Genomic DNA, 19,362 nt, shown 5'->3' with positions numbered 1-19,362 from the left:
AGAACAGTTTGGAGGTTTCTCAAGAAACTAAAAATAGAGCCACCATATGATCCAGCAGTCCTACTGCTGGGTATATACTTAAAAGAGAGAAAATCAGCACATTGAAGAGATATATGCACTCTTTGTTGCAGCACTCTTCCCAATAGCCGAAATTTGGAAGCAAGCTAACTTTCCATCAATAGAAAAATGGATAGAGAACATGTGGTAAATATACACAAGTGAGTACTATTCAGTCATTAAAAAAAAGTGAGATCCAGTCATTTGCAACAATGACAACAATGGATGGACTGGAGGTCATTCTGTTAAGTGAAATAAGTCAGGCACAGAAAGACAAACATCACATGTTCTCACTTATTTGTAGGATCTAAAAATCAAAACAATTGAATTCATCATGAACATAGAGATTAGAAGGATGGTTACTAGAGGTTTGGAATGATAGTAGGGGGTTGGAGGGGAGGTCGTGATGATTATTGGGTATAAAAAATAGAATGAATGAATGATATTTAGTATTTGATAGCACAACAGGCAACTACAGTTAATAATAACTTAATTGTACATTTAAAAATAACTAAAAGAATATAATTAAATTGTTTGTAACACAAAGGATAAATGCTTGATGGGATGGATACCCCATTCTCCATGATGTGATTATTGTGCTTTGCATGCCTTTGTGAGAATATCTCATGTACCCCATAAATATGTACACCAACTATATACCTACTAAAATTAAAAATTTAAAAATTAAAACAGTATTATGGTGAGTAAAAGAAGCCAGGTTTAAGTGAATAGTTTCTGTGTGATTTCATTTATAATAAGTTCCAGAACAGTCATAATTGTTTCATGAATATAGAAGTGCAATACTAATTACCAATCCCAAGCAAGGACTCCCACTTTCTGGAGAATAACAGGAATCAGCACTCTGCCCATCGCCAGAAACAGGAATCCCACTATATCTTGGGCTACTATTTAGTTCCATCATGCTTTAGTTACCTATTTGTCTGAGTTCGATGAGACAGAACACACCGACACACAAGAAGTTATGTGAAGTCTGTTTATTACTTAAAGATGGGCAGCAAACAACAGACAAATCTCTTTGAGCCAGGCCCCCAAGTCTCAAGAAAGCTGTATAGGGTAGATGGTATTTTGACTATGTTTGCCTCCTTTTGCTGAGGGATCCTGAAAGGCAGCCCACCCTAGGTTATATGCCTCAGGTGTCATCTGACACATGGGGCAAAGCTTCAAAGGACCTCCTGCTTCTACAGGGAGAGTTTGTGTCACAATGGGGAGGTGATAATGGAGGTGGGAGGTGATAGTAAAGGTGAATGGCAAAGGAGGAAAGGAAGAGAGGTTCTGATGCACCTTGAATGTACATCTTGATAGGAGTAGTAGCGGCTGTGTGAGAGCTCAGTGAACGTCACAGAGGCCAGGAAGTCCCTTGTTTGCTATCTCCTAATAACAGTGTAAGGATGTAGTTTGTAAATGCCAGGAAAATCACAATGGCTGAGTTTGAAGTGGGCACTGCCTGCTGGTAGAAATAACTTGGTGTCCATAGAGAAAAATCTTCAGTATCTGTCATCCATTTTATTGCTATTTCTGCTTAAATCATTCTCCTGACACATGGGAATTTTAGATAAAAATGTTGTGAATTTTTAGCTGAAGACTTTCTGGTGTACCTGAACTAGTTAAGCCAATTAGGATTCTAGAATGTCCCTGCTTTAAATTTTACTGTACAGGAACTCTTGGGGCAGGTTTCTTGGAGTATGGCAATGCCAATATTCCCGATAACAGGAGAAATCCATTGTTCAGTACCACTATTCTCTGACTGAGGGAGAAGCCAAGCTGAAGACACCAGAAAGGATGACTCTAGCTTAGTCTTCTTAGGTTAATGAGAGGGCAGGGGTATTGTCAGGACAGACACGGAAGGAAAGCAAGGGCTTCAGAGTGTGAAGGATGAGCAACATTGGGGACATTCCAAAGCGAGACCTCAGGAGGGCAAATATCTTAGAGTTGGAAGTTACAGTAATTTTGGTTGCAGCATGTATGAACATAAGTCCGATTCCCGAGATCAAATGTCATGTCTCTGCAGAATTTCTGACACACCATGTATGATATCTGCAGAGCATTGCCTAAAATAGGAAAGAACCACAGAAAATAAGCATTTGATTTAAGCTCTCCAAGGTGAGTAAAACCCAGCACTAGTTCTGTTGGTGAAAATTTAATCAGGCATCAGGGTAAGTTGAGGGATGGCTTCCCAGCTTATACTCCCTAAAAGCGCCCAGGCAGGGAGATACAGAGGTCACTGGTCAGCTGCAGGGGTTGTTTGCCTGAGGTCCCTGAAAATCCTCAACTCTGTGTAGCTGCTTCATTTTTCTCTCTTGCTAGATTAGCAACTAGTGATTTAGTGTCTTCAAAGTCAAAATCAGTTTGGTCATTAACCAGCCCCTCTTCATCCTCTCCTTCCACTACTCTTCTCAGCCTTTGGTAATCATCACTCTAGTCTCTACCTCCATGACATTAACTTATTTTTTAGCTCCTATACATGAGTGAGAACATGTGATATTTGTCTTTCTGTGCCTGGCTTATTTCGTTTAATATTATGACCTTGAGGCTTACCTGTGTTTCTGCAAAGGACAGAATTTCATTTATTTTTATGGTTGAATAATATTCTATTGTGTGTATATACCGTATTTTCTTTATTGTATGTTTCAAAATAGCTAGAGGAGAACATACGGAATGTTCTCAATACAAAGAAATGATAAATGTTTGAGTTGATTAATATCCCTATTACCCTGATTTGATCATTACACATTGAAGGCTTGTATAAAAATATCACATGTACTCATAAATATGAACAATTGTTATGTGTCAATTACCAAAAAAAAAATCCAGTTGGTCAGTTTTCTTGGAAATATAGAATCCCAACTTCTCCCTCCTGTCTCATTGACTGAAATCATCTTCTGTCTGTATGCACAGGGACCTGTGTTACCATCTGTGCTCAGGGGCACTCTGCATTGGTTCTTCTCTTGAGATGTGAAATTGCTGAAGCACTATCCTAAGGATTCTAAGACTCTTACAATACCTTCCTTGACCCTCTTAACTTACCCTGGTAGATCTTTAAGAGCATGCATGCCTCGTCCTTCTGAGCAGTACAGGCACCAAAGCCTCTTCTGCAGCGGTCTGTCCGTGTGCGAAGGTGGCATGTTATGCACTGAAGTGATGTCACTGCTGGAGAGAGCACAGAGATGGTGTGAGACCAGGCAAAAGTGGGGACTTGGGATGGAGCTGGAAATATTCGATGGAGGTGGGGAATGAATAGTGGAGGGGGCGGGCAGATGAAGAGCTCCTGGTTGGGGTATTTAGGCAGTAAACAGTTGGAGCTCTTATGAACTCCTCATTTCAGAGTTTTAATAAAAAGAAAATGTCACCATATGAATAAAAGGATTCTGATCCCAACTTTAGCCCTTTTAACCCGGATAACTTTAAGCAAAAAGTTTGCTTCCACGTCACTGATTTCTCTAGCTTAAAAATGGTGCTATGAATGCTAGCCTGGCCTACTAGAGATATGGGTGTGATAAGGAGGATGAGGGCTTTAAAATATTTCATCCAAGCTATTGTTACTATTACTGGGTTTCTAACATTTGCCATTGTTTTGTGTTGTATATTGCTGCTTGGATATCATTAGGTGATATATTCTGTTATTTTGAGCTTCAATCTGAATCTACATAAAGGCATCATCAATAGTAGTACCATAAGTGACACTTTTATGAGGTTCTGTGGGGTGAGCTATTCAAAATACAGGTTCAATTTAAAAAAAAATCCCTGGTCCACCTGAATGAGAAAAGAAAGCAGTGATTGAGCATCCCATTTGGGCCATGTTCTCTCAAGTTGCATCTGATTTAATCCTCACAAAAGCCTTGTAAGCAGGCACCATTGTCCCTATTTCTTGAATGAGCAACCAAAGGTACAGAGAGTTTGAGACTGTGACCACAAACCATGAAAAAAATCTGTGTGATTCCAGAGCATTCAGTACTTCCTCTCATAGAGTTACTTGTTGTAATATAAAGTCTCTGAAAAGGGTATGAAAAGCCATTGTTCAGTCCTAAAATAAACTGAAAATTATTCATTATAGACTGATAGCTCCCTCAACAAATGGGATATAGGTTTACAAATAAAAAGGATGCCCTCAGGAAAATCTTGCCAGGGCTTGGGACTATGGGGAATGGTAGGGACCGAAGGAGAAAGTGGGTTAAAATGGCAGGACAGAGGCCTGCCCACCTGGAGGAGAATGGCAGGAGGTTGAAAAGGATGGAAGAGTTGGCAGGGAAGGCAAAGGAGCATTCTGGAGGCCGGCTTCCCCTGGCTCATAAAAGTGGCCAAAGCTCAGCCCTGCATGGACGCATGATACACCTGTAGTTTCCCTGGAGCTCCCTAGATCCTGTCTCTCAAGTATACCCCTCAGGTCCGGGACTCACCCACAATGAGGCAGCAAAGGGGGAAGAGGAACAAGAAGTATTTATTCATCCTGACCCGGAAATCTCTTGTGCAGGAAAAAGACGCTAGGAGCTGTAAGCACAGGTCTTTAGGCTCCAGAGAGGAAACCTTCTTCTTCATCATAGGCTAATAATTATTCATGCCTGGGGAGAGCCAGTCACACAAGGTTTCCTCTTGGAGCTCAAGTTCATTGGCTGTCCTCCTCACAGCAGAGAATAAAGAAAATTAATAAATGTTGAGGTTTGCATGGAGCTAACCTTTTAAAAAACATACAGTTTTGATATTATTATTCTTATCCCAATTTCACAGAGGAGGAAACAGGTTTGTTGAGGTTCCAGAAGCTTATCCCCGGTCACATATCCAGTGACTGATAGTGCTGGTACTCGAAGTATGACTTCCTAATTTTAGAGTCCACACGTTTCACCACCGTGATTCAATGCCTCTCTGAGATTTATTCATGCATTCAACAAATATTTGTTGAGAAATTGTATATGCCAGCACAGTTACATGAGTGACACCAAGCAATGAATAAGGCAGACAAGCTCACCTGGCTCCTCACATTATGGGTAAGAAACCAGAGAGAGAGAGGACAAGATATATAGTCTGTGACCAAGCTTGACCTTCCACCTAGAATGTTTGATTCTCAGTCCCGAACTTTTACTTACAAGAAATCTGTCCTTCAAGGCCAGGGACTATTTACTTTGTGAAGCCATTAAATCCTCTCTAGAATTATTCCATGACTTGATCTTTAGCAAATTTATACTTTGAATCTGGCTAGTTTTTTGCTCATAATTTAAATGTCTGTCTTTATGAAAGCTAACTCAGTTAAGATTTGCTATGGGTAAAGTACTAGAAAACCATGACCACTCCTGGCATTCTAAGTCTCCTAAACCACCAGCCAATGGCTGATGGCACTTGGTTAGAGATACTAGAAATATTCCATACTAAACTGCTTTAACATGTTCTTTAGTTGTAGGAACAATATGATCATTGAAACATTGAGTCTGACATTTTTTAGACATCAGATGAAGATTGGGTAAAATATGATCTTTTGTTAAGTGTCACAAAATTTACAATGTTTCTTCTCTATGAACAAACAGAGTATGGAGCCCACCTTTGCCTAAGAAGAGAGCAAGAAGTCTTAGAGACTTACACAAGAGGGAACTGGTTCCTTTGAAAGGATTGATTCCAGAATGGAGAGTAAGGTTGTGAGGCCTTTGGATCTAGTTTTCTACTCTACCATGTTTTAAAAGAGGGTGTTGAACACTGGATAGCATTTTTCAGAACATTCCCAGGCTTATCAAGAAGACAAACTTCTGAGCCTTTGGAGCCTGGGCTTACCAAGTTATTAGGGCATTTCATTTGTCACTTGTTTTCTCTGCTTTATCCTCTATTTAAAAATTACCTGCTGGGTATAATGTTCACTCTTAGGTGTTGGATACGCTAGATACCCAAACTTCACCATTTGATGATCTGTCCATATCATAAGCCTGTGTATGTACTCCCTGAATCTATAAAAATAAAAATGAAACATAAGAAAATAAAGAGAGGGAGCAGTACTAGAATCAAAGCAAAAGAAGCAGACATTCTAGGTTAAACTGAAATGGATTTGCAGTTTCTTTTCAAGTTTCTCCTTGGCAGATGCCTTCTGAAAGGCCAATTGTGTTTTGAATCTCCATTGTATCAATTATTTCCAGTTAAGATTGTAGAATTTTGCAACTCTACCCAAATGTTGGAGTCCTCTGACCTACTTCTCAGCCTCCCACAGTACCTCATCCATCACATTTTCTCTTGAAAACAACTTCTTTCTTCATTTATCATGGGGTAGGAGAGAAGGTGTTAGAACCTATTAATAGAGGTAGTGTGGCACAATGGAAACAGCATTTTCCTGAGAGTCTGGAGACCTGTGCCTGATCACTAGATAACTCATTGTGTCTTTAGCAAATCGTTTATCTGTAACATCAGGTTTTAATCATTTTAAGGACCCTTTAGAACTTTAACATTCTGTGGTTCCATGGCATACATCATGAAGATGTGTAGCAGGTTCTGTTATTCTGAAGTTCCTAGCACTCTGCTTGGCACATGATACCACTGTCTGTGATGCCACTGCCATTGGCTACAGCACCCAAATTGATGTGCCCCCATGCCTAGAAGGGCCTCCACTCTGAATAGATGCTATTTGTTCTGCTCTGAGGAGAGGAGCCAGAACATCGTGTCTTCGTGTTCATGGTCTTTCTTGGCTCTCTTGGCTCCAGGGTGGGTGGCTGAGATCTTCGTGATATCACAGATGAACAGTCCGGTGAACTTGTCTTTCTCAGTGCTGCCTTTTATTTTAGGGGAATGGACTGGCATAGAGTCAGGGATCAGGCTACTTTGTTCCTGGGTTCCCAGGGACAGCATTGGTTTTTCAGAGTGTATATGAGGAACAGAGTAGGAGATAATGGCCCTTTAAAAATATCTGGTGGAGGAGTGCCTACTTGCAGGGCCCAGGAAAAACACCGGAGTATACATCTAGCACTTCCTACCTCCAGTTGCTGGTGGAGAGAGAGGTGAAGGAAAAAGAAACAAAACCAGCATGTATTGAATGCTTACTATGTGCCACGCACAAGGCTGGGCCCTTCTACATAGATTGTCTCATGGAGCCCTGGTGACAACATGGTGATGAAGTGTATATCAAGGAGCAAAGCTGGGATTCAAACCTAGATCAGTGTCACTAAAATTCACGTTTCATTCACCATATTGCTGTTAATATGATGCTTCAGATGAAAAATCACAATGAATAATAAAAAGTTGCAAAAAGCTCTTTCAGAACATTTATGAACTGATTTTATACATGCAAGTATCAGATTTTTTTTAGCTCCTTACCTCCATTCCTGAGCAAGGTTTACCAATATAGGTCTAGTGTTCTCTTAGTTTCATGAAGTCCATGAACTCTGATAGATAAATGTATATTTTTATTTTTTATTAACTTCTAATTGATGTGAATCATTTCTTTTTCTACTGAATATTGTCAACAAACTATGAGTATTAGCAGTGCCTGAGACTTCGTTACCAACAGAAATAAGTGAAAGATCAGGAATTAAATGATTTCATTTGCATCTTTGAACTTGTTAGGACACAAAGGTCATCCTGGTTTTATTTCTGGAAAACATTCTTGTGAATGGAAGTGTGAGGCCAGATAAAATGAAAGAGCATCTTATTTTTGCATGTGCTAGAAATGCATTCAGGATGTGGGTTATTTTCCTGATAAGAAAGCTCAATTAAAAAAAAAAATGGCACATTTTGAAATGCAGTTTTGCTGTTTTTACAAAACCCTTTTCTTGTGGCTTCTCATACATTTTACCAGCTTGCTAAATGAAAGATGCTCCACGCGATGAGCAAATTTTAGTAATCTATGTTAGAAAGGGTTTGTGGATTGCAACAAAGGGGCAATTTATTACTCATTTTCCTTCTCAAACAGAATAGTTGATTTTTCTTTTATATGCTTTAAGTTCTAGGGCACATGTGCACAACGTGCAGGTTTGTTACACAGGTATACGTGTTCCATGTTGGTGTGTTGCACCCATTAACTCGTCATTTACATTAGGTATATCTCCTAATGCTATCCTTCACCCCTCCCCCCTCCCCACAATAGGCCCTGGTGTGTGATGTTCCCCTTCCTGTGTCCAGGTGTTCTCATTATTCAATTCCTACCTATGAGTGAGAACATACAGTGTTTGGTTTTTGTTCTTGCGATAGTTTGCTCAGAAGGATGGTTTCCAGCTTCATCCATGTCCCTACAAAGGACATGAACTCATCCTTTTTTATGGCTGCATAGTATTCCATGGTATATATGTGCCACATTTTCTTAATCCAGTCTATCATTGATGGACATTTGGGTTGGTTCCAAGTCTTTGCTATTGTGAATAGTGCCCCAGTAAACATACGTGTGCATGTGTCTTTATAGCAGCATGATTTACAATCCTTTGGGTATATACGCAGTAATGGGATGGCTGGGTCAAATGGTATTTCTAGTTCTAGATCCTTGAGGAATTGCCACACTGTCTTCCACAATGGTTGAACTAGTTTACAGTCCCACCAACAGTGTAAAAGTGTTCCTATTTCTCCACATCCTCTCCAGCACCTGTTGTTTCCTGACTTTTTAATGATTGCCATTCTAACTGCTGTGAGATGGTATCTCATTGTGGTTTTGATTTACATTTCTCTGATGGCCAGTGATGATGAGCATTTTTTCATGTGTCTGTTGGCTGCATAAATGTCTTCTTTTGAGAAGTATCTGTTCATATCCTTTGCCCACTTTTTGATGGGGTTGTTTGATTTTTTCTTGTAAATTTGTTTAAGTTATTTGTAGATTCTGGATATCAGCCCTTTGGTTGATATTTCTTCTAAAAATTTGAAGCAAAAAAAAAAAAAAAGAAGGCAATAAAAAATTTAAAAAAAATTTGAAGCAGTTGGCTGTTATTGAAAAGTCAAAAAACAACAGATGTTGGTGAGGGTGTGGAGAAGGAAACACTTTTACATGGTTGGTGGGAATGCAAATAAGTACAACATCTATGGAAAAGAGTATGAGCATTTCTCAAAGAACTAAAAAACAGAACTACCATTTGATCCAGCAATCCCACTATTGCCTAGTGATAGAGTCATAGTATTGGTGGTGATGCTGCTGTAAACAAACCTATTGCATTGCCAGTCATATAAACATATAGCACATATAATTATGTATGGTGCATAATAGTTGATAATAAATGATTATGTTACTGTTTTATGCATTTACTACACAGGCTTTCCATTCTTATTTTAGAGTGTACACATTTTACTTATAAAACAAAAAAGTTAGTTGTGAAACAGCTCCAGGCAGTCCCTTCAGGAGGTTTTCCAGAAGGTGGCATTGTTTTCATGCTCTGTGTATGTTAATGTCCCTGAAGACCTTCCAGTGGGACAAGATGTGGAGGTGGAAGACCTCTTGATGATATTGATGTGACACTGATGATCATGACCCTATGTAGGCCTAGGCTAATATGTATGTTTGTGTGCAAATGTGGTTTGCAAATATTTTCTCCCTGTATCTTGCCTTTTCATCCTCTTCAAGAGTTTAAAAAGTAAAAAAATTTAAAAACAGAAAAAAGGTTATAGAATAAGGTTATGAAGAAAGAAAAATATTTTTCTACAGTTGTAAAATCTATTTGTGTTTTAAACTGTTATTACAAAAGAGTCAAAAAGTTAGAAAAGTTAAAAAATTTATAAAGTAAAAAGGTTATAGTAAGCTAAGGTTAATTTATTATTGAAGAAAGAATTTTTTAAAAATAAATGTACTGTAGTGTTCATAAAGTCTACAGCAGTGAATGGTAATGTCCTAGGCCTTCACATTCATTCACCACAGAGTAATTTCCAGTCCTTCAAGCTGGCATTTGTGGCAAGTGTCCTAAACAGGTGTACCATTTATCTTTTATAGCATATTTTTTCCTGTACCTTTTCTATGTTTAGATACACAGACACTTAGCATTGTGCAATTGTCTACAGCATTTGGTTCAATAGTGTGCAGTACAGTTTTGAGCCTAGGAGCAGTAGGCACTACCATATAGCCTAGGTGTGTAGTAGGCTGTACCATCTAGGTGTAAGTACACTCTATGATGTTTGCGCAAGGACAAAATCATCTGTTGACACACTTCTTAGAACATACCCTTGTTTTTAAGCTATGTATGACTCTACTTCTTTCACATCTGTATATCTTCTTCAGTGAAATGCCTCTTCATGTCTCTTGTCCATTTTATAATTGGCTTATTTGTTCTTTCACTGTTGAGTCTTGAGAGTTCTTTATATATTCTAGATGCAAGTCCTTTGTTAGATACACAAAGGTTTGCAATGTTTTCTTCCCTTGTATCTTGTCTTTTCAACCTCTTCAAAGGGTATTCACAGAGAAAGGTTTTTGGTTTTGAGGAGGCCCAGTTAATCGGTGTTTTCTTCTATAATTTATGTTTTTGATTTCAAGTCTAAGAACTCTTTGATTAGCTCTAGATCCTGAAGTTTTTTTCCTATTTTTAAAAAAAGGTTTTATGGCTTTTGTGTTTTACTTTTACAGGACATGTTTAATTAAAAAGTCCATTTCCTTAGTAGTTGTAGGGCTATTCAAATTATCTATTTCATATTGGATGACTTGTGATAGTTGTGTTTTTCAAGGAATTGTTCCATTTAGTCTAAATTATCAGATTTATGTGTATAGAATTGTTTTTGCTTTTCTCTTATTATTGTTTTGATGTCTGCAAGGTCTATTGTTATATTCCCTGTTTCGTACTGATATTGGTTAGTTGTATCTTCTCCTATGTTTTAATTTGTTAGTCCCTGATATAGTTTGGATACTTGTCCTCACCAAAATCTGATGTCAAAATGTAACCCCAAGTGTTGGAGATGGCACCTGATTGGATGGATTTGTACCCAAGGTTTAAAATAAGCCATACCCTGTTTCTTGCAGTTCAATAGCTCTATATGTAACTTCCAACGAGTACCGCATAATAGAACTTTAATTATTGATAATTGCTTGGTGGCAAATGTGTGTCTTATATTAGAAATGTTGCTTGAGAAGGCAGGATTCTTTCTATCAACCTTGGTTTAACCTGTGGGAATATCACTTACAGAATTGGTAGATATACTCAAGAAGTATATTGGGCCATGCAAGAAAATATCCAAATCAAGGCTTTTGACTAACAAGTCACTAATGATGATTATATGTTAGGTTTTGTGATGTAAGAATAAATGTTTGGTGTCTGCCTTGGTTCCTGACACAGAGCTCCTAGTCTCTTGGAATTTTCTTGGTGACAGGCAAGTCTTTTGTTCTAGTGAGGTGACTCTTGGTGGACTCCTGGATGGAGGCTGCTCACCAGAAAGACAAAGCCATGATTAGAAGCTTGGAACTTCCTCCAGAGATGAGAAGGGTACTGGAGATTGAGCTAAAAATTGATTGTCCCTGTATCATGAAGCATCCATAAACATTCCTAAACTATGGGGCTCAGAGCTTTCAGGTTGGCAAATGCATCCACATACTGGAAGAGTGGCGTGCCCTAACTTCATGAGTCACAAGATTCTGTGCTCAAGACCCTTCTGGACCTCACCGTATGTACTTCGACATATATATGCTGTTCATCTGTTTCTTTATAATAAACCTGTAAATGTAAGTATAGTGTTTCCATGAGTTCTAAGAGAATGTTTGCAGAGTAGTAAACATGAAGGAGTTGTGAGAATTCTTGATTTGTAGCCAAGTTGGACAGAAATGTGGGTCCCCTGGGCACCCAGTACTTGTAACTGCGGTCTGAATTTGGGGGCAGTCTTGTGGGACTGAAGCCTTAACCTGTGGTGTCTGCATTAAATCTGGGTAGTGTCAGAATTGAATTAAATTGTAGGACATCTAGTTGATGTCTGCAGAAAACTGGGGAATTGCTTGATATAGCAAACTCACAAATTTGGTGTCAGAAGTGTTGCAAGTAGAGAAGCAGGTTTTCTTTTAGCTATCGACTGGAAAAAGTAAAATAAAACTGAAGGATAGCTTTTAAATCATAAGGCTCTCAGAAAAATAACCTACCAAAACTAATCAATTTGTAATGTTGTTACGTATGTTGATTAAGAATAAATTTTTTGTATGATGAATTCTTATGTATGGCTAGCTAATCAATACTCTGCTTTGACTCTGCAAACTGCTATGATATTTTCCAGTGCTAGTCACCTAAAGCTAATATGCTTAACATTTTAAAAATTCATTATATTATAACATTAATTAATTTTCCATTATGTAAACTGTTTTGAACATGCTGGATATACAGAAAATGAAAAACAGCTCAAAGAGAAATTAACACTGCAATGCAAACTGTACAGAAAATCTGGCAGTATAAAGGAGTATCAAAGGAGGATTGATAATCAGGAAACTGAATTTATTCTAACCTTTCTGGTGAATGTTGAAAGATGTGACCAATCATATGTGCAAGATACACTGTCAAGGGCAACTATAGGAAGCGCTTATAAAGAATTATGAAGAGTCAGAGTAGCCTGATAAAGAATCATGAAAAACGGGATGTCAGTGTAAAACCAATGTAACTACTGATGCAAACTGAATATCTGTTGTTTATGGTTGCATAACAGCTGGTGACTTTAATCAGATAAACAGAGCTGAAAATTGGCTTTAGCCAATTGCTGGCTACTGGCAGGCATTTGGGGTATTTGCTTTGCTCAATAATAAAATCAGCTAATTCTATACTTATGAATTGGCATGCTCCTTTGAGTCTTTATTTAGTTTCTATCTAACAGTGAACAGTGGAGGAATCCAAGAGATAGCCCTGAGAGTGAGGCCAAGGTCTGATGCAACTAACCTGTCACAAGTAGGCAGGACCAATGCCCCATGTAAAGTGGCTTCCTCTGCTGTGAGACAAATAGGCTGGGACATTTTTTGGCAGGAGTTAAGAAGTCTGGCACGCAATGGTAGCTTCTACATCAGAAATATAGTTCTTCACTTTGTGTTTAGTCCATAATGGTGGATACATTGTCATGTCCAGTGCAATGATTTAGGTGACAATGGTGACAATTTTATCAGCAACTGGACTCCAGTTGGTCTCACCAGGGAATGAGCCCTTACCATGGGCATTTACATGAGTGAAGCAAATGGTCTAATTTGTTTTGCATCCTCACAAAAGGGTATATTTAATCTGCTAGTCTCTAGTCTTCCAAGTAGCAGACAAGGTTGCTTGGATATTGTCAACAGCCAATGTTAAGTAAAAATTCAACAAGGATCTTTAAGAAAAGTATTGGCCAGGGTTATGAACAGCCCTTGAGTTTTGCCCACTGAGCAGAGAAACCACATATACGTTGAGTTTTGCATAGCTGCGATGGGTACCACTGGGTTTCAGCTTGGAAAATCTCCATACTGATTTCCACAAAGGTTGTACTAATTTACATTCTCAGTGACTCAGGCCTGTGCAATTACAGAAAGCTCTGTAAATTAAGGGATCCATTGAGCCAATAGGTTCACTTCGGGTGGTAGAGGAAGGGGATGGCTGCTACCTTTACATCAAAGCTGAGATGTTATTCAGGCCAGGCCACCTGCATTCCTGAATGTACAATTTCCTTTGCTTGTTGAGGGTTTTGGGCCCTGGCCACTTGGTTGGTTACTGAGTCTGAGTTTTCCCACCCCAAAAAGGAAATAGCAGTCCAGAATGTTACAAGGCTTTCTTAGGTCAGGCATTCAATTTTATTTTTTGTTTTCCTCTCTTAAAAAATTTTTATTTTTATAGGTTTAAGGGGTACAGGTACAGATTTCTTACATGCATATATTGTGTAGAGGTGGAGTCTGGGCTTTTAGTGAACCCATCACCCAAATAGTGAACTTAGAAATGAGAACATGTGGTATTTAACTTTGTTTCTAAGTTATTTCACTTAGGATAATGGGATCGAGTTCCATCCATGTTGCTGCAATTAACAAAATTTCCTTATTTTTTATGGCTGAGTAGTATTCCACGGTATGTATGTACCACATTTTCTTTATCCAATTATCTGTTAGTGGACACTTAGGTTGATTCCATATCCTTGGTATTGTGAATGGTGCTGTGATAAACATATAAGTGCAGGTGTCTTTTTGATGTAATAATTTCTTTCCCTTAGAGTATGTATCCAGTAGTGGGATTGCTGGATCATATGGTAGTTCTATTTTTAGTTTTTTGAGAAATCTCCATACTGTTTTCCACAAAGGCTGTACTAATTTACATTCCCAACCAACAGTGTATAAGCATTCCCTTTTCTCCAAATTCTTGCCAACATCTGTTGTTTCTCAACTTTTCAATAAAAAGTTTTTATTTTTTTGTGGGTAAATCATAGGTGTATATATTTATGGAGCATATGAGATGTTTTTATACAGGCATACAATGCATAATAATCACATCAGGGTAAATGAGGTATCTGCTACTTCAAGCATTTATCCTTTCTTTGTGTTACAAATAACCCAATTACACTCTTTCAGTTATTTTAAAATATACAGTAAAATTATTGTCAACCCGTTGTGCCATCAAAGACTAGATCTTGTTTATTCTACCTAAACATATTTTTGTACCCGTTGGCTATCCCTACTTCTTCTCTGACTTTTTAATAGTAGTCATTCTCACTGGTGTAAGATGGTATCTCATTGTGGTCTTAAATTGCATTTCTCTGATGATTATCAATGTTGAGCAGTTTTTCATGTTTGTTGATCAATTGTATGTCTTCTTGTGAATAGTGTCTGTTCATGTCCTTTGTCCACTTTTTAATGGGGTTGTTTTTCTCTTGTTGAGTTGCTTGAGTTCCTTATAGATACTGGATATTAGCCCTTTGTTGGAATTTTTTTTTTCATTCTATAGGTTATCTGTTTACTCTCTTGATTGTTGCTTTTGCTGTTCAGAAGCTTTTTAGTTTAATAAGTCCCATTTGTTTATTTCTGTTTTCATTGTATTTGTTTTTGAAGACTTGGTCATAAATTTCTTGCCTAGACAAATGTCCAGAAGGGTTTTTCCTAGGTTTTCTTCTAGGATTTTATAGTTTCAGGTCTTATGTTTAAGTCTTTAATCCATCTTGTGTTACTTTTCATGTATGATGAGAGGTAGAGGTCCAGTTTGATTCTTCTGCATCTGGCTAGCCAATTTTCCCAGAACTATTTATTGAATAGAGTGTCCTTTCCCTAGTGCATATTTTTGGTGACTTCTTCAAAGATCCATTGGTTATAGGTCTGTGGCTTTACTTCCGGGTTCTCTATTCTGTTCCATTGACCTGTGTGTCTATTTTTATACCAGTACCATGCTATTTTGGTTACTATAGCTTTGTAGTATAGTTTGAAGTCAGGTAATGTGATGCCTCTGGTTTTGTTCTTTTTGCTTAGGATTGCTTTGGCTATCTGAGCCCTTTTTTGGTTCCGTATAAATTTTAGGATTGCTTTTTCTAATTCTGTGAAAGATGGCATTGGTAATGTGATAGGAATTGTGCTGCTTTGGGAAAATGGTCATTTTAATGATATTGATTCTTCCTAGGCATTTCATTTTCATGAAAGCTTAATAGCATGTCAATAGATACTTTTCAGAAGGCATGTAGCTTTGTCAGGGAGGTGACACCAATGAATGTCTCTGGGTGGAGGTTGTCTATTGGTTCCTAGAGTCTCCGGGTGACAAAATCAGCAGTCACAGAGGTGTGCAGCTAAAAGAGGTCATTAGGATTATGGGGCCCTCCAGGTAAAAAGTGAGACACAGCTGGCCCTACAGCTTCCAACGCAGCTGTAGGGGTTCCTGTAGCTGTTGTTTGGGTTCCCCTGCAAGTTTTGCCTAGACTCTATCCTTTGGATTTTTTTTCCCTACAGGAAGAAGAGCAAATTGTTTAATGCAGACTTCTGAGGTTACAATAGCTACAAAGAGTTTGTTATTCTCAGGGGTGTAGAATACGCAGGGAGGAGGAGAAAGTTGCCTTGGAGGGATAACTGGAGAAGTGGAAGGCTTTTTGTCCCCTGTGGCACTTTGCCTCACCCACACAGGCCTCCCAGCATCTGAGGCTCTTTCTTTTTGTCTCCACATGAGCTGCCATAGTTCGTCCTGTAATTCTTGGTGCTTTCAGCTAATACAGTTATGTATTGCTGTGTAACCAATTTCTCAAACCTTAATGACTTGAAAAAGTAAAATTTATTATTTTCTGTTGGTCAGAATCTCAGTGTATTTTAGCTGGGTCCTTTGGTTCAGTGTCTCTCCCAGATTGTAATCAAGTTGTTGGTTAGGACATAGTTCTTTCATGGCTCAACTGGGAAAGAATCTGCTTCCAATCTCAGTCACATAGTGGTTGGCAGGATTCAGTGATTCAGGGTTGTTGGAATGTGTTGTTAGGTCCTGGACTCCAGATAAGAACCATATCCCTGGATGATACTTGGATTTCGGCCTGGTGAGACCCTGAGCAGAGAATCTAGTTATACTGTGTCCAACCTTCTGAATTATAGAAACTGTGAAATAATAAAATATGTGTTGCTTTAAGCCACTAAACTTATGGTGATTTTCTATGCAACAATAGAAAACTAATACAGGCAGATAACACGCTGGGGTTCCCTTACCTCCCACGAGTTTGGGTGCAAGCACTTGCTACTGGATTCCAGGATGTCTTCTATTATCTCTTAGTCCTGTCATGTGGGAGCCCTTGTCCTTTACCTTCCAGAGAGATGGTGTCTGTCATTATCTCATCTTCATCTCCCAAACTGTTAAGGACTATTAAGGGTCTGGATTTTATCCTACTTGCAAGCTACCAAGCTAGCCTGTTATTGTTTGATGGATGCTGGTGGAAGAAACAAAACCCCTGGGTTAAAAACAAAAAGGCCAGGTGCAGTGGCTCTGCTTATAATCCCAGCATATTGGGAGGCTGAGCTACGCGGATCACTTGAGGCCAGGCCAACATGGCAAAACCCCATCTCTACTAAAAATACAAAAAATTAACTGGGCGTGGTGGTGCATGACTTTAATCCCAGCTGCTCGGGAGGCTGAGGCAGGAGGATCACTTAAGCCTGGGAGGTGGAGGTTGCAGTGAGCTGAGAGGTTGCACCACAGCTTTCCAGCCTGGGTGACAGAGCAAGGCTGTGTCTCAAAAACAAACAAACATACAAACAAAACCAACACAAACTAACAACAACAACCAAAAACAAAGGATTTTAGCACTCACAGCAAAAGCAGAAGCCAGCACTTCATGTTAGTTTGCAGTACTCCTCTGGTTCCGAGTCTCATGGTGGGAAATATATGAGGCCCAGGTCGATGCTATCACACTGTGGGTTTGTGGTGAAGCTTAGGAACACTGTACTAGAGGAATCTACCAGTTGTATACTAAGTGGAATCAACCCTACTCTTTGTTACCGCATTCTTCAAGGTTCCTCACTGCAAACATAACCCTGAGATATGGCCTGGGTGAAAAGCAGCCAGAGCCTCACATTTTTGGCATCCCCAGCAAGAACGTGCAGTGATGCTCTGGGCCCATGGTGCACTGCCCTCCCATACAAAATATAAGAAGCATGAGAGCAAATAATGAAATATTAAATTAAGAGAAAGAGAAAGTGAAAAAGAAGAAAAATTTAAAATCTAACATAAATGAATAATGAAATTTAAAGACATAAAAAGTGAGTTTTTTAAAATAAAAAAGATTCACTATACAAATGATAGAAGCTCTTGAAAAAAGGAAAAAGAACAGACAAGTATTAAAAATTAATAACCATAATAAAACTTTTCTGAAGAACAGAAACTTCCCATTGAAACAGCACACTGTGTACCTGAGAATACTGACTTAGAGTGATCAAAACAAACACATGGTCTTGTAAAGTTACTGAACTTAAAAAAAAAATCTTTTGAGCTTTTAAGTCAAAAGATCGTACAACTTATAAGGGACAGAAAATTACTTTCAAGTGTAAAGAACATAAAGTTTTTTGACGTACCAGAATTTCAGAATTATTATTTTTATAATTTCTTTCTGAACAACGAATCAAGAAAAAGTACTTCAGATAGACAAAATGACTAGCGAGACCTCAACATATGGGCTGATGGTCAAGTTTAAATATAAACTTACTAGTAGAACAAAGACTAAGTAAAGATTAAAAGGCAGAGAGTGTAGTATGTAGTGACCATAGAGTTGGATAATTAGATATTGTATAACCATAAAAAAATGCAAGTGGTAGTGGTTGAGAAAATAAAGAGCATAGACAAAATTTTACAACTATCTTAGTAACCACCGTTAGTGACGGTATTGTTATTCTGAGGCTTGTAGGTGTTTAATGTGGGATAAAGCAAATGATTGATTATAGGACATTCTAATTCTATTGAATTCTAATTTCATTCTATCCTGTATATTCCATATTATAATTCATATACATGTAATATTCTGTCTTACATCTTATATACCATATATATCATTCTAATTCTGTCTTAATTCTGTGTCCTTGAGAAGTAGAATCCTCAGTGTAAAACAAAAGAGGTACAGTCGTAATATAAAGTTAAAACTTTGCAGTCTTGAATTTCAATGGATCAACAGAAACTCAAAAGGTATTTGTCATCTATTCATCTATCTGCTTTTTTCCCTGAAGAATCCTAGAAACAAGGCCAAATGTGCAAGAAAATTCTTATGCAGTTACTGGGCTAAGATGACAATTTCTTTATAATTTTGAGAGCTATTGTCTAATTTTATTCTGTACTGATATATGAAGTTACAGACCTATCAGCAGTGTATGACAGTGCTTGTTTTACTCCAATCTTGCCAACACAGTTGTGTTATCAAATTCTGATTATTGTCAATCTGTTAAGTAAAACTAATATCTGAATTTAGTTTTAATGTACATGACTAAAATTAGGAGTAAGATTCACCATATTTCATGTGTTTAAGAGGCATTTTTGGTTTTTTTGTTCTGTGAACTATGACGTTATTATTGACTGCCTCTCTCCCCTTTGAATTGTTAGTCCTTTACAAATCACTTTCTGGAATATCTTTGTATAATAAAGAGATTAGCCCTCAGTCTGAGATACGAGTTGCAAATATTTTTAATGGTTTATTTGTTATTTGGGCTTTGCTTATGGATTAATGATTGGTTTTCCATTTATGTAGAAGACTTTTTAAAAATATAAGTAATCATTTTTTAAATGGTTCTATGTTTTGAGCCATATATAGAAAAGTAACGCTCACCCTAGACTATAGAAACTCCTTCCATTTTATTTTCTGGCACTTCACTGTTTGTTTATACCCTCCAGGTGGACAGCAAGTCCAGGATATTAAACACAGTCTCACTGATTTTCTTTGTAAATCTGCCTAAGTAGCATAGCATTTTCCTGTGAAATGTGAAACACTCGCTACCTACTATCTTGGAACCCT

The 19,362-nt window shown here is 38.1% G+C and overlaps 1 protein-coding gene across 1 annotated transcript; it reads right to left on the bottom strand.

The window, feature by feature from the left end:
* Positions 1–1,922: 1,922 nt before the first annotated feature.
* PATE3 (prostate and testis expressed 3) lies at positions 1,923–4,620 on the bottom strand. The gene is made up of 3 exons (XM_073015684.1): positions 4,473–4,620; positions 3,103–3,225; positions 1,923–2,126 (listed from the first exon to the last, which is right to left on the bottom strand). Exons 1-3 carry the CDS (start codon positions 4,612–4,614, stop codon positions 2,002–2,004), a joined length of 390 nt encoding a protein of 129 aa, XP_072871785.1. The 5' UTR covers positions 4,615–4,620; the 3' UTR covers positions 1,923–2,001.
* Between the last annotated feature and the right edge of the window lie 14,742 nt (positions 4,621–19,362).

This window comes from Chlorocebus sabaeus, chromosome 1 (genome assembly GCF_047675955.1).
Source record: "Chlorocebus sabaeus isolate Y175 chromosome 1, mChlSab1.0.hap1, whole genome shotgun sequence".
In the NCBI taxonomy this organism is placed as follows: Eukaryota; Metazoa; Chordata; class Mammalia; order Primates; family Cercopithecidae; genus Chlorocebus; species Chlorocebus sabaeus.
Note: the sequence above shows the minus strand (reverse complement) of the source record. Positions and strands in the feature narration are given on the sequence as shown.

Bases quoted from the DNA above. Each gene is read 5' to 3' on its own strand.
- PATE3 (XM_073015684.1), bottom strand. From the start codon at position 4,614: ATGATGAAGAAGAAGGTTTCCTCTCTGGAGCCTAAAGACCTGTGCTTA. The intron at 3,226-4,472 runs GTGAGTCCCGGA...TGCTCTCTCCAG, and splicing joins CCTTTGCTGCCTCATTGTGG to CAGTGACATCACTTCAGTGC. The intron at 2,127-3,102 runs GTAAGTTAAGAG...TTCCTATTTTAG, and splicing joins GCTCTTAAAGATCTACCAGG to GCAATGCTCTGCAGATATCA.